Consider the following 15,480-nt stretch of genomic DNA (forward strand, 5'->3'; position numbering starts at 1 on the left):
AGCACAGCACAGTGACGAAATTCTTGGGCCCATATCCTCACGCACACCTTTATGTCGCCAGGACCTGCAGAGTGCAGCTGACCGTGGGCTTAAGGAGCACGGCTCCATCCGGCTCTGACTTGAAGTCAGGACTCACTCTGCTAGCACTGCGGCTATTTCTACCCGCTAATGTAGTTCAGCATTATTCCAGAAACAGGAACTATCACTTGGAAAAAGTCTAATTCCATAGGTTGTCCTGAGCTTGAGAGTATTTATAGCATCACTAGACATGGCTTATTGTAGTAGCGCAAAGCTGGGGTCTCCCCTTGTTTCTCTGTGACCCTGTTGTATCCCTCAGCCCCTCTGGGCTGCGATTCCCCCGCAGGATGTCTTCATGCTACCTTGTGTTCTGAGGGTTACAAGAGATGCTACAGGTGAAGTGCCCGGCACACGGTGCCCTCCCTCCAACCTCTCTTCTCTCCTTCCCACTCTAGAAACACAGATGGCGGCTCCCAGATCTCCATAAGCTTTGGAGATTTGAGGTCTATAGAGTCATCCAGGAAAACCACATTTGCCAAAAACCAGATGTTGTAGACTAGGATGTAGTCTAAAAGTCTGTTTTATTTGGCAGACATAATATTTAAAGACACTTTTAATTGCCAATTTTTTTTAAATCTAGAGATTTTACCCCAAAAATCAAAATTTCCTACTTCTCCTGAAAAACTGAGAAGGTATGGCGGCACTGGGCCCTTATCCTGTCCTGACAACTGTCACCTAGACCGGTGGTGGGGCTCCTTGAGGCAGGGTAGGGGAGCTCTGGGCACAGTACTGTCTCTACTCACGGTTGATCTTCCGGGGCATCTCACTCACTGCCCAGCTGGCACCGGTAGGTGTTTGAGTTTGAACCCAGGTTGGGCCCGTCAGGGTGTGTTGCTGTGGGCTCTGCAGTTGATCACCACACCCTGGAGTTGACGAAGGAGAGGAGAGGGGGCGCTGGCAAATTAAGGGGTTGAAAGCAGCAGGAAGGCCCTCCCTGACTGTGCTCTCCACGTGCTGTGGACCCAGCCATCAGAGATCCAAGGGCCAAGGACAGGCAGGCTGGGATGAGGCGGGCTCAGCCATGGATGGAGGGGTTTCTAAAGGTGGACCACAGGCTCAACACTCCCTACGTGCAGGCCACATGCAATTTCACTGGTAACTCTGATGGATCAGCAGAAAGTTAACGGGTCGAGGGTGGAAAGGCCATGATTGCAGGGGCAGAAATAGCTGATTTCAAAACCCACTTTTACCTATTTCTAGCTCTATCTACTTCAACACAGGTCTCAATTTTCTTATCTATGAAAGAATTGTAGGGAGAATGAATGGATATAATATATAAAGCACCATTTGATAGGTGAATGAATGAATGAGATCATTTGATCATTCATTCATCCCCTTACCTGCAGATGCCAGTCCAACTGACACACTATGGAAACCTTGCTGGAAGCCCACCTGGATGAATCCTGCTGTCATACATAGCACCATAGATCCTCCTTCATGACATTCATCACAGCTATCTTTTGGCAATTATTTATTTGATGATTTGATTGACATCTTCCCCCTTCCCCTAGACCCGTGGTCGGCAAACCTCGGCTCGCGAGCCACATGCGGCTCTTTGGCCCCTTGAGTGTGGCTCTTCCACAAAATACCACGGCCTGGGAAAGTCTATTTTGAAGAAGTGGCATTAGAAGAAGTTTAAGTTTAAAAAAATTGGCTCTCAAAAGAAATTTCAATCGTTGTACTGTTGATATTTGGCTCCGTTGACTAATGAGTTTGCCGACCACTGCCCTAGACTGTAAATGCCCAAGTCCTGAGAACGGTGTCTGCTTTTGTCCCCACTATCTCTAGTGCCTGGTACAGCCGTGTGCTCAGTACAACTTGGCCGGTTGAATCAAGAAATGAGAGAAAGGTCACTAGGATGCCCTGGCTCATTAGTTATCAAAAATCACTAGCTGACTTTTTCTCCTCAAAATCTTTGCCCGTCCCTACCCAGGGGTCAGGCAGCCTGCATCTGGCCCGCCGGCCATGTTTCATGTGGCCAGCGTCTCCTCTGGTGACGTTCTGTGCAGGTAGGTTTCTTCCAACAGGAGCCTAAGCCTGAGCACTGAGCTCCGCTTTGAGTGCAGCTGCTTCAGAGGCCCTTTGTTCCCTGCGGTTAGACAGTCAGGGCAGAACCTTGGCGGACACCGCCTTCCCTCTCAGAGGAAGGGACCAGGGCTTGCATCACAGCATCGCCCCTTCATTCACGCACTACGCGTTGCCTGCTCCTGAGGACATGCAAGTCGCCAGAGCGGTGGTGCTCTTCCTCTGAGTCTGTTTCCAACAGTGGCAGGTTCTTCTTTGTAGAAGAACAGAATTCACAATGAACATAGATAAGAACCATGGTAGCTCATGGCTGGCTCCGGGCTAATCACTTCCAGTGCAAACTTGCATCTGTCAGCTGCAATGCTCGCCGTCACTTTCTGAGCCTTCTGACATGGTCCGCTTGGCTCTTTATATGCCCATAGGTGGGTTCTGTGAGCGTTGCCGTCTTACCGATGAGCAAAGGAAGGCACCGAGAATTAATTCCCTGCCCCTTAATACCGATTGTGTATCAAATTAAGAATCGACCAGAGCTCCCTCCCCTTGTTCCTGTCCTGTCCGCAACACCACTCCTCCATACAGTCATCCCAGGGATCAGAATTGGAGCATCACATTGTAAATGGACGGGAGGTGGGGATGTGGTTATTGTTGAATGGTAGATCCTCCCTGCTGACAGCTCCAGGTCTGGAAGTGAATAGCCAATCTCCAGCCCCTGGTCCACTTCCTTCCTTAAATGTACTTCCTTTATCCCCAGAGAACGCTGAGGAGCAGGTAGGATCTGCCCCTTTGCAGTGCCGTGGCTTGGTCATGCTCTGGAATAGGACAATGACCAGAGCATGGGCTCTGAGGGGAGTTAGCCTGGAATCACGTTTCAGCTCTTCTGTTTATTAGCACGTGACTTCTGACGGGTTACTCAGTTCTCCTTCCCTGATTTCCCTTGTCATATGGCATTGGCTGGAGTCTTCAGCATGAAGTTGAACGGTACTGGCTGGAAGCGTGCCTGACTTTTCCAGGCCACAGTTTTCTCGTCTGAAAATGGGTATCCTCAACAGACCCGTTTTACAGGGTCGTCATGAGGATTAAATGATCTGAGGCATTTAAAAGACTTATCAGAGTACCTGCCATACACCAAGTGCCCCACAGATGCCAAGTGCTGTCATTGTGACCACGCAGGGGCGCTGGCTGTTCGGGAGGGAGAACTCCCCAGAGGTACTCAGGTGCTCTGTCTGGCTTCTACCTGGTCCTACCACCTGCCTCCTTATCACCTGGTAACTCAGCACGTTTCCCCAAACAGGTACCTATACAAACTTCGCGATCTTCACCTGGACTGTGACAACTACACGGAGGCTGCCTACACGCTCCTTCTCCACACTTGGCTTCTCAAGGTACTGCTCTTCCCATGCAGTGGATTCATGCAGGGATCCTCTCAGGCCTCACAGCAAGTGGGAGAGTTAAAAAGAAAAGAAAGAAAAGAAAAAAGAATTAGCCAAATAAATTTTGTGTTGCTCTGAGTCCAAAAACTCTTGATCTGGCAGGTTACTTTTCTGCACTGCTTCTCCTGGGCAGTTAAGGTCTCTGTGACCTTCACATTTAGCAGCAACAGTAACCCCTCGAGATATGTCTTACGGTTTTATATAACATCCAACTGTTTCCTATAACATCCAGACATCAACTGTAAATCATTAGCACACCCAGACCTCCACTTGAGCCATTTTCCTGCGATTGAAAGTGCTGCTAGAGCTGGACAAAGTCTGAGGGATTTCCTCTGGCTTTTGAAGAGCTGAGACCATGTCTTCTAGGGGTTCAGAGAAAGTCCCTACCTACCACATATACGAGCCAGTAGAGAGTCAAGCGTGACTCAGCAAAAATCAGGAGATGCTTCCCAAGTGGAGCCTGCCAACCAATACCTCTCCAACTGGCCACTGACACCCAGGGTGGCAGGGAGGCAGCTCCTCATCCGTGGGGGAGACACCCGCCCTCGGTGGCCCCTCAGCCCCAGGTGACCCCGCATGTCCTCTCTCCACAGTGGTCAGATGAGCAGTGCGCCTCACAGGTCATGCAGACAGGCCAGCAGTACCCCCAGACCCACCGCCAGCTGAAGGAGACGCTGTATGAGATCATCATAGGCTACTTTGACAAAGGAAAGGTAATTTGTCCCCACCTTTCCTCTCTGTGGGGACCCTGCTACCGGGAAGGGTGGCTCTGTCCTGTACTCCATACCAATCCATCTGCATATCTCCATCCCAGTCCTAAGCCTGACCACTTCTCTCCATCTCTAGTCCTATTGCCTTTGTTCATGGCGCCAGTACTGCACACCTGGACACTCAGGTGGCCTGGGCTTCACAACTTGGTCCTCTACCCACAGTTCCCTTGGCCTCTAGGAGATGCCAATTCCCTACCCATAATAGTGAGATACGAATCGTACCCAGTTCCTAGTGATACTGGGAAAATTACGTGAGGAGCTGCATGTGGAACATCTCGCACAGGACCTGGTACATAGTGACGTCTTGCTGATCTGTGACTGTCATTACCGACTCCACCATCATCACTGACTCCACCTTCAAGGCCCCAGTTGAAGGCCATTTCCTCCATCGAGCCTTTCTCAAGTTCCCCAATTTAGCCACTGCCTCTCTCTGAATCACAAGGCCTCTGGAGTTCCCCAGGACACAGTTTAGCACTGGATTTGGTCTGTCCCATCCCTGCAGTTCCTCGCATCTGTCTTAGTCTGATCTCCCCACCTTCCCTGGAAAGACAAAATGAGGTAATGTCTGGGCAGGGCTTATAAATTCCCAGGAGCTGAGTGGTTGAACAACACTGTTTTTATAATTTACAATTATAAGCCTCTTGAGGGCAGAGACTCTGCCATCTCTGGAACCTCCTGCCCTGCAGGACATCCAGTCAGCGTACTGTTGGTTTACCAGCTGACTAAGTTGTCACAGTGGGGTATGGGGGGAGGAGCCCTAAAAGTGCATGCTGAGCTTGGTATCCAGTTCGACCCAGCCTGTGCCGAGCCGAGAGAAAAAGGCAGAATCCCCAATCATGAAGACTTTACCGTCCAGTTGGCAAAATGGACATGCCAATCATGATATTTTTTGTACATTACCCTTTGGTGTTGTGCAATTGTGGGGGAGGGGTGGAACAGGGTGGTGACAAAGTACTTTGGGAGCAGAGAGGAGGGAGCAGATGGGTACAGCTCACTCTGAAAGCCACTGCTGTGGAAATTTCTAGAATGAAGCCCATATTCCTTAGCATCCTTTCAACTTCATTCCCCCCCGCCCCTCGCACCTCCCCTCATGGGAACTCATTGCTCTAGGCACACACCATGGCTTTCTACCCCGTAAGCCCATCTGTCACCACCTGGTAGACTCCTGTACATCCCTCAGAACCCAAATTACATCTAATTTTGTGTGTGCTTTGCTCGCGTATGCTCCACATTTATATCTGCTCCACCACTGTATACCATGTCATGCCTGGAAGCCAGCAGGCCCTGGAATGTATTAGGCTCAGGGATCCGTGACTGTCAGAGGTCCCAGTGACACAGGGGCAGACGTGGGGGGAAATCCCAGGTCTCTAACTCCTGCCTGGCCTCCTTCCTGGTCCCTTAAACTAGGGAAGAGCATTTCTGGCATATTATGGTATGAAGTTGGCAAAGACCTCCACTTGAGCCAAACAGTCCCCTGGCCAGCTCAGGGTGTTACCACCACCCCTTGTTCTGGCTAAAGAGGAAGCACCAGCTGGCCTGGCCCGCGGACTTGGTTTCTTCCGGCACATAAAATGTTTTTACGCTGCTCCCTATGCTGTCCATGGGTTTAAACCACGGCTCCTACACTCCGCACTCGCTTCTATTTATTTTTATGCTTGGATGCAGAGAGAGCACTTTTGCTACAAAGCATACACTACATCTTGGCAACCTCCCCTCTCTCCTCCCCTGCCTCCCCCAGCTTCTCCATTTAGGTGCATTTTTCTATTTTAAACCAAATGTGAAATGTAATGGGTGTCTCTTGAGATTGCCAGACCTCTGCCCACCGTGCATTCCCTGGCCTCTCTGCTGGGGTTCCCACCCCTGTGGTCGCAGATGGAGGGGTGATCTGTCAGCTCCAGCCTCAGACAAAGCAGAGGGAAAGGGCCCCCTATGTCCAGGGATTGTTTTCAAAATTGGTTTTAAATATGGAAAAGACCTATCTTTTTAAACATCTCAGTCACTCCTTTTATTACTCTAGTACCACTCCCACCACCGCCTCTGTGCTGCCCCTGCACACGCGCACACACACACACACACACACACCCGCTCCAAGTAACCCCACCGAGAAGGGACTGCGCCATTTCAGTTACACAGGTGACTGGCTCTAGAGTGCTCTGTGCAGCGTTGGCCTTTCTTAGCAATACTGGGTCCCCTTGTGAACTTAAAATTCTGTTTAGAGGGTCGCCCGGCTGGTGTGGTTCAGTGGTTGAGTGTCGACCTATGAACCAGGAGGTCACAGTTCAATTCCCAGTCAGGGCACATGCCCAGGTTGCGGGCTTGATCCCCAGTGTGGGGTGTGCAGGAGGCAGCAGATCAATGATTCTCTCTCATCAATGATGTCTCTATCTCTCTCTCCTTCTTCATTTCTCTCTGAAATCAATAATAATAATAATTATATATATACTAGAAGCCCAGTGCACGAAATTTGTAATGGGGAGGCGTGTCCCTCAGCCCAGCCTGCATCCTCTCCAATCTGGGACCCCTCAAGGGATGTCCGACTGAGTCAGACATCCCTCTCACAATCCAAGACTGCTGGCTCCCAACCTCTCACCTGCCTGCCTGCCTGATTGCCCTTAACCGCTTCTACCTGCCAGCCTGATCACCCCCTAACCACTCCCCTGCCAGCCTGATTGATGTCTAACTGCTCCCCTGCCAGCCCAATTGCCCCTAACTGCTCTCCCCTGCAGGCCTGGTTGCCCCTAACTGCCCTCCCTTGCTAGCCTCCCCCCCTCTCCTCCCCTGCAGGACTGGTCACCCCCATCTGCCCTTCCCTGCTGGCCCGGTCACCCCTAACTGCCCTTCCTTGCCAGCTTGGTTGCCCCTAACTGCCCTCCCCTGCCAGCCCGATTGCCCCTAACTGCCCTTCCCTACTGGCCTGGTCACTCCTAACTGCCCTCCCCTGCAGGCCTGGTCCTCCCCCAACTGCCCTCCCCTGCAGGCCTGGTCCTCCCCCAACTGCCCTCCCCTGCAGGCCTGGTCGCCCCTAACTGCCCTCCACTGCAGGCCTGATTGCCCCCAACAGACCTCCCTTGCAGACCTGGTCCCTCCCAACTGACCTCCCCTGCTGGCCTGATTGCCCACAACTGCCCTCCCCTGCTGGCCATCTTGTGGCAGCCATCTTTGACCACATGGGGGCAGCCATCTTGTGTGTTGAGTGATGGTCAATTTGCATATTACCTTTATATTATATAGGATATATATATATATATATATATATATATATATATATATATATATCCTATATATATATATTAAAAAGAATAACAACCAATTACAAACAGCTAACTAGGTTTTTAAAAAATCCTGTTAACAGGGTAGATCTCATGTCCTTACCACATACACACACCAAAAAAAGAGGCAGAGAAAGGGAGGGAGGAAAGAAGGAGGAAAGAGGGAGGAAAGAGGGAGGAAGGGGAGATGGCCAGAGGGTCGGGTGTCAGGCTGGCAGAGTGGAAGGACCACAGCATGAGCACCAGGAGAAGTGGGTCTGTCCCATCTCTAGCTCCAGGAACTCTGCGCCCGGGCACCTGCTTGCTTCTCTGTGAACCATTTCTCTTTGGAAAACAGGACTACCCCTCCCTGCCCCACCTGCACAGGACGGATGAGGGAGTTCATTTACTTCTGAGGCAGGAGTGAAGCAAGGCCCCGGGGCACCCCCAGGTGGGCATTCTGGCCCTGCTTTGGGTTGGGCACCTGAGCTGGGCCACTCCTCTGCCCATGAACTTCTGCTTCTCACCTGGGGAGTACAGAAGCCGCCAGTCACCTCTCAGAGGGGTTGTGAGGTCCTTAGAGCCTGTGAGGACTGTTTTCAGCCTAGTCTGCAGCTGCTCCATTATTTGTGAAGAAACTGGGCTGAGAGGCAGAAGAAGGGCTCCTGGGAAGCACCCAGCTCCCTGTGCATGGGGCTGGGGCTGGGGCTGGGGCTGGGCCAGGCTTGCCACTGAGTCCCAGGAAACACAGCTTCCAGGTCCCTTCCTCTGCAAAGGCCCTGCCCACCTGGAGGCACCCCTAACCTCTGTCTCTTGCCCTTCCTGCAGATGTGGGAGGAGGCCATCAGCCTGTGCAAGGAGCTAGCGGAGCAGTACGAGATGGAGATCTTTGACTACGAGCTGCTCAGCCAGAACCTGGTAAGGTGCCACCTCAGAGCTGATTATTCTGGAGGCTGGTGCTCAAGACCTGGCTCACCACAGAGGCGGGCGAGGGGGCGGGAGGCCGGACAGGTGGGACACAGAGAAAGAATGGAGGGAGGGCCTGCCCTGAGCTGGGCTGGGCTGAGCAGCTCCCTCCCATTGGGAATATTTCCAAAGGGAGGAATTCTGGGAAAACTCATCAGACAGCCACTGGGATGGGTGTTAAGTACCTGCTTGGCACTGGGCGCTGCTGCTGCTGCTCATCCAATCAGCGCTGTGCTCCGTTTGCAGTCAAATTCCCACAAATCACGGAGCCAATTAAATAAAAACGCAAATTTGTGCTTTCTGATTAACAGATAAATCACATTAAAGTGCTCCCCATCTGGCCGTTCCCCATTAGCTCCTGGGTGCTTGTAATTAGGTGGAGGGAGTAAGAAGTGGGGGAGCAGTTATGCTGCTTGTGCTGCAGAGGCCGAGCTTGGCGGGGAGGCCGCCTCTGCAGGTAAGACGTGGAGAACTTTTAGGTTGCTCCCCTAACCCCCACCCCTCCCACCCCCCACCTACTTCCTGGTGACCTGAGAGCCAGACCCCAGGGCCCCATCTTAGCCCCTTTTAGAGGCCAGTCCAGCTCTAATGAGAGTCCGAGTGTTGGGAGAGCATTTATAGGATTTATTTTGGTGGGGGGCTGGTTATGGCGTATAGTGTTCTAAGAGATGTGCTCGAAGAGAAAACACTTATATCTGCCCCATGAGTGTATCCACATAGACGTTTGCAGATAGGGAGGCCCAAAGGCCCACACACACATGCTCAGGACACATTTATGCATGCACACACACACAGTACATATTCACACACATGCTGACATGCACACACAGCTGGGTACCAAGCCCACATCACAGCTCATGCCTGGGTCCATGCACACACATCTTCCATTTGTATCAGATTGAAGATGTCACAGTTTGTCCTTTTCTATGTGCCATGTCTGGCTAATGATTTCTTTCTGGCCCCTATCAATCATAAGAAGCCATCAGGTGTAAAGTAGGATGCAACCTGTACCAGAGATGCTAAAATATGGAAAACACGCGCCTCTTAGAGGTGATGATATATGCCCTGTGCATGCACAGGAAGACGTCGATATGCAGACACACATCCATCCACACACCCGCACGAACACAGGCCGGTGACAGCTGGCCGGCTTCGCTTCCTTACCCACGGGCTGCACTATGAGATAACATTTCTTTATCTGCAAAATGGAGATGCAGTACTCGTGGGGTTGTTATGAGGGTGATGCAAGTAAATGAGCTCGTACGGGCAGAGCGATTTACCTGGGACATGGTATGCGCTAGATAGAGCTACTGCAGGTGTCCCTTGGCATGCCGGGGACACTGGTTCCAACTGACAAAATCTGCAGATGCTCAAGCCCCCTATGTAAAATGGCATAGAGCCTCTTTTTGCATATAGGCTACAGCAGGGTCAGCCTGCACACAATTCATTTGCATGGATTCAGTGTAATATTGGGCATGTGTCAAATTCGAGGTATTTTTTAGGGGGGGACACGTTGGGGGACTTGTTTTCTAATATTTGAAATCTGTTGTTGCTGACTCGTTGGACGTTAAAATTGCAGATACAGAGCCCGCTGTACTGTTACAATTGCAGACACTTCCACCAATGTGCAAGTGTGCACCCTGAGCACGCGGGTGCTGGTGTAAGGAGCGTGTCTGCACTGCGGCTCCCTGAGCTGAGTGTGCCTCCGATGCACATCTGGGTTGTTATGAGCTGTGCGTTTTCCTCTTTCAGGTCCAGCAGGCGAAGTTCTACGAAAACATCATGAAAATCCTCAGACCCAAGCCAGACTACTTTGCCGTCGGGTACTATGGCCAGGGCTTCCCCACCTTCCTGCGGGTGAGTTTGCGGTGACTTGCCCTAGGCCAGGCCCAGTTTGCGCACCTCAGCTGTCCCTCTGCCAGGAGGACTGGGTGCGCTCAGACACCATGCTCTCCTCCCTCCCAGCACTGCCCGACTCCTGCTCATTCCCCATCCACAGAGCCGCCTCCAGAGGCAGTGAGTTCCCCATCCCTGCAGCAAGCATCTCTGCTACCCAGCAGCCCCAGAGAGCACCGGCTCTCAGACCTTTAAGACTCAGGACCCCTTTTCTCTCTTAAAAATTATTGAGGTCCCCAAAGAACTTCTGTACTTATAGACTATACATACCACATTCAAAATTAAAGCAAAGAAAATTAAAAATATTCATCAACTTATTTAAAATAAAGCCATCATTTGTCAATATAAACTTCATCTTTATGAAAAAAATAACTATTTTCTAATTTAAAAACTAGTACAAACAGTGAATTGTTTCCTATTCCTGCAAACCTCCTAAATGTCTGATTGCGAGATGACAGCGAGATGCTTACACCTGCTCTGCATTCAGTCGGCTGTGATTCCACTGGAAAATGGCTGCATACTCACGAGAGATTGAGAGTGATGTGGGCAAATGACAGCTTACTGTTATTATGAAAAGAGCTTAGATCCTGTGTGGCCCGGAAAGGGTCTTGGGGACCCTCAGGGACCCCTGGAGCACAGTTTCTGAACCACTGCTTTTGTGGATTATTCATTCATTCATTATGTAGAGAGTTGAATTGGGTCAACTACAGCCTTCCTTCCGATCTGGGAGTCTAGGATTCAAGTCTGAGCTCAGGGAGATTCAATAAGAACAGTAAACCTGGTGTCTGACTCCACTTGATTGACAGTTCTGTCAAGGAGACAAATCACTCACCGTTACCAGTCGATTTGGAAGTCACAGTGGGCATGAGCTGCCTGCAGGAGGGGACATGCTGAGAGTTTCCTTGATGGAAGAGAGGTGCCTTCCCAAACCTGATCGTGCATCAGAACCCTCTGGGGAACTTGATAGAAATGCACATCCTGGGCCCTACCACATAGGTTCCGTCTCAGCAGGTCTGGAGTGAGGCCTGAAAATCCGAACTTCTAAAGTATCCCGTGCTCCTTGGATGGTCTCCCAGGTTCAGAAGCCACCGATCTATGGAGGTGACAGACATGGGTTTAGACAGAAGAACTTAGGGCCATCAGAGGCTGCCCAGATCTGGTCTAGTACAGGGATTCTCAACTCGGCTCTGTTGACATTTTAAACTAGGTCATTGATCTTGTGCATGAAAGGATGTTTAGCAGCATCCCAGGCCTCTGCCCACTAGATTCCAGTACTCCTCCCCCTGACCCCAAGTGATGACCAGCAATGTTTCCAGACATTACCAGTTCCCATGGAGGCAAAAACACCCTCTGTTTGAAACTTACTGGTCTAGAAGAGGCTAACGTGGTCAAGGAAGGGTAAAGAGTGTGTCTCCATGGAAATAGGACCAGGAGCCAAATGATGGGAGACCCAAATGCTGGTCCCTCCCCACCCACAGGCCCGGCCCACGGGGCCCATTAAAGGCCAGATGTAAAACTTGTGGTCATATAAACAGGAGAGTAGGAGTGACACGGTGAACGTCGAGTGAGGAATTATTCTGAAAGCTCTACATAGGACAGTTTGAAGGAGAAGCTTTCAGTGTCCGCGGTCTTCTCTCCCTCTAGACCCAACCTTTCTTAAGAAGTGCTGTGCCTGGCTAGAAGGTCAGTGAGCTGAGCTTCTCCTTTCCTCAGTGGGGAAGTAGAGAAAGATCTATAGGAGGCCACCATGGCCCCGTGCTCATGTCACAGCCTCCCAGCTTTGCTTGGACCACACCCTCCAATCCTGGGCCCTGCGATCCCTGATGGCTGTCATTTCTCTGCAGAACAAAGTGTTCATCTACCGCGGGAAGGAGTATGAGCGGAGGGAAGACTTCCAGATGCAACTCATGAGCCAGTTCCCCAATGCGGAGAAGATGAACACAACCTCTGCCCCCGGGGACGATGTGAAGAACGCCCCAGGCCAGTGTATCCTTGGAGAGGCCCCAGCCCAGGGGCCCGACATGGGTAGCCCTGCTGGGACTGTAGCCCACAGAGCCCCATCTTCGAGCTCAGAGCTGCACCAGCATCATTGACGGGGTGCCAATTTCAGTGTCCAGTGTGGTGGGATACAATGAACCCACCTGGGGAGACTCTAGATGTTGAATTCATTGGTTAATTACTCACTCACTCATTCATTCTTGTAAGGAATACTATCGAGATCCTACTCTGCACCAAGTTGGAGTCTATACTCATAACGTGGTTCTACCTCAGGGAGCATATAGTTCAGTAACTAAGAGAGACATTGAACAACAGCACCATTAAATGTGTATTGATAAAAATGTGATCCCTGCCAAGAGGAGGCTATGCAGGTCCCGCGAAGGGGAGGGCAGGGAAGGCCTCCTTGGGGAAGGTGATGTGTAGGGTGAGTCACCAGCCAAACGTTAGCGGGAGCTGGGAAGAATGTCCTAGACAGATGGACGGCCCATCACGTGCAAAGGCCTGAGTGGGAAGAAGCAGAGGAGGTTCCAAGAACTGAAATGGGGCCACAACATTCTTCTAGGAAAATCAAAACTCCCAAGTAAGGCCTCCAGGCTGCCTATCCTCTGACTCCTGCCTGCCTCTCCATCACCAAGGCCCTGACTCTTTCGTCCCTCTTTTCTGTTCCTTAAACACGTGAAGCTTGTTCCCACCTCTGGGCCTGCGCGTGCTCTGTTCCCTCTGCTTGGCATGCCCTTCCCCCATCAGATCCTAACTTGGCGGCACCACCTGGAAGAGGCCGACCCTGGTCATCTAAAGTGGCCTTCTCTGAACTCTTCAGGGCTCTGCTCTCAGCCTCCGTGTGTTTTCCTTAGAGAATTGATCCCAGTCTGTTGTTATCTTTGTGCTTTTTAAAGGTGCGTGTAAGTTAGACGCTAAGCTCTGTCAGGGCAAGGACTTGAACATCACAGTAACTCCCACATCATCCCGTGCCCCGTACGAAGCTGACTCTCGGGAAATACATGCTGATTAATAAGAAGACAAAGAAAACAAGAGGAAAGGAAGAGGGAGATGGACTCAGAAAGAGAGGGGAGAGGGAGCCAGCTCACTGGTGCACAGAGGACAGAGGTGGCATGAGATGACGCTGTGAGGTGGGGCAGAGTGGGGTGTTCACGCGACCCTGGACAGGAGGCAGACTCCCAAGGAAAAGGCAGACAGCCTAGTGGAGGTGCGTCAAACCAGCCTGGCTCCCCGCTTTGCACCCTTGAACACAAATTAAGTTATAGCCTTTAAAGCGGGGTTGACAGGTTACATGGCTGGTCTGCTAAGTCTGCCAAACTGTAATCCTAATATATTTCCCTTGGGTGATGCATATTCACCTGTAACCTTTTCATTATGCTTGCCTGCCCTTCGTGCCTGCTCTACCGCAGTCGTTTGCAGCAGGAAATGTAATGGTGGTGGGGCTGGCTGGTTACAGATACGAGTTGGGGTACAGATGAGACCCGGGATGGACACGTGGAGTTGAGCAGCCCCATGGCCATTAACTCAGGCAGGTGGAGGGGGCATGAGCTCCCGGCCATGTAATCATACGGAGGCCTGATCCAGTGTCCGGATCCAGGTCTGTCATTTGTTAAATGTCCTCTTCTTGCTATGCAGGGACTGAGTGCTTTAGTGCCATCATTCCTTTAATCCCCGTAACATCTTATAAGGTTAGTATTAATTTTCCTTATTTCATAGAGAAGGAATGTGGGAGGCAGGGAGGTAAGGTTACAAAGCTAGTTGGTGAAGGAGTTGAGATTTGAACTCCAAGTTCTATGTGTCTCAAAGTCTGTATTCTTTCTATAATGCCAGCATCTTGTTTAAGACTGATGAACAGAATGTTCTTTATTAACTAATTTTTCATGTACTAGGCATTTGCATGCATTGTTCCCTTCTATACTCCTAATAATCCCCTGAGATGGGAAGTATTACTCTCTGGATTTTACAAATAAGAAAACAGAGGCTCAAAAACTGTAAGCATCTGCACAAGACGCCTGGAAGTGATGGAACTAGGATTTGAGCTTGGGTCTGCTTTTTACCAAAACCTGGGTTCTCTTGAAAAGCTGATGGGCAGTTTGGAACGGTGACAGATATAAGGTGACAGGTCTCCTGTCTTTCCACTTAGGTATCAAGTGGGGAAAGACATTTAAAAGCAAAGGTCGCTTAGCTGAGTGTCTCCTGCCCCTACCATCCTCTCTGCCCAGACCTCGGGGCCACACTTCTATGCACAGCCTCAGCACCTGGTTAGAGTCTAGCCACACATCCTGCTGTGTCTCTGGCTCCAATGGGTCAGGGTTGGATGACCCTCTTGGACCAAGGCCAGATGCTAAGGTCAGTAGACATGACCTAGAACCTTCTTTAAAACAGGAGTTGGCAAACTTCTCTATAAAGGACCAGATAGGAAATATTTCCATCTTTCTGGGCCATGTGGTCTCTGTCACAACCACTCAACTCTGATGCAGTAGTCGGGGAGGGGAGGCATCCATGGATAATACATGGATGGATTATTGAGGTTCTAGGCATTTTCCCACTAAACATCTTGGCTGCAAGCATTTGCATCACAAATATTTTTAATGCAGAATTAATTCACAGTAAGGCAATTTTGCCATAAAAGGACATAATAAAACAGGACAAAGTGAATAACAAAATTAAAAAGACGTTGTTGCTATACATTTTTTAAAACATCGATTTGTATTTGCATATGGTCACATGTCCATTGCTAGAGGTTCCAAAGCTCCATGAGAAATGCTATTGTATGCAATACATACAGTATCACCTAAGGCTTCACAAACTGCTGTGTGATCATTTTCTAGAATAGTATGCAATCCGGCCCATATTTTCTATCAAGTAAATATATGTACTTGTTATCATCCACTATTCAGACCACCCCATCTACATGTCACTGTGTAGAGCGTTATGAGGGCTAAGATTTATATAATGTGAAGATGGGATTACCGCGAGACCTGTCAATGGAGAAATGAAATAAAACCAAGCTGTCATGACAGCCAGCGTAAACACATTAAGTATTTAATGTATTTAAATTGATTTGTC

The 15,480-nt window shown here is 50.3% G+C and overlaps 1 protein-coding gene across 1 annotated transcript in view; it reads left to right on the forward strand.

Moving 5' to 3' along the window:
• Positions 1 to 15,480, forward strand: part of DOCK2 (dedicator of cytokinesis 2) — a 365,999-nt gene that overhangs the window by 328,921 nt on the left and 21,598 nt on the right. Inside the window, exons 37-41 of the mRNA XM_079772611.1 lie at positions 3,395 to 3,485; positions 4,127 to 4,246; positions 8,380 to 8,469; positions 10,270 to 10,374; positions 12,258 to 12,399. Of these exons, the coding sequence (XP_079628737.1) occupies positions 3,395 to 3,485; positions 4,127 to 4,246; positions 8,380 to 8,469; positions 10,270 to 10,374; positions 12,258 to 12,399 (548 nt within the window). The remainder of the gene's footprint in view (positions 1 to 3,394; positions 3,486 to 4,126; positions 4,247 to 8,379; positions 8,470 to 10,269; positions 10,375 to 12,257; positions 12,400 to 15,480) is intronic.

Source organism: Cnephaeus nilssonii (genome assembly GCF_951640355.1).
Source record: "Cnephaeus nilssonii genome assembly, chromosome: 5".
NCBI classification, from domain to species: Eukaryota; Metazoa; Chordata; class Mammalia; order Chiroptera; family Vespertilionidae; genus Cnephaeus; species Cnephaeus nilssonii.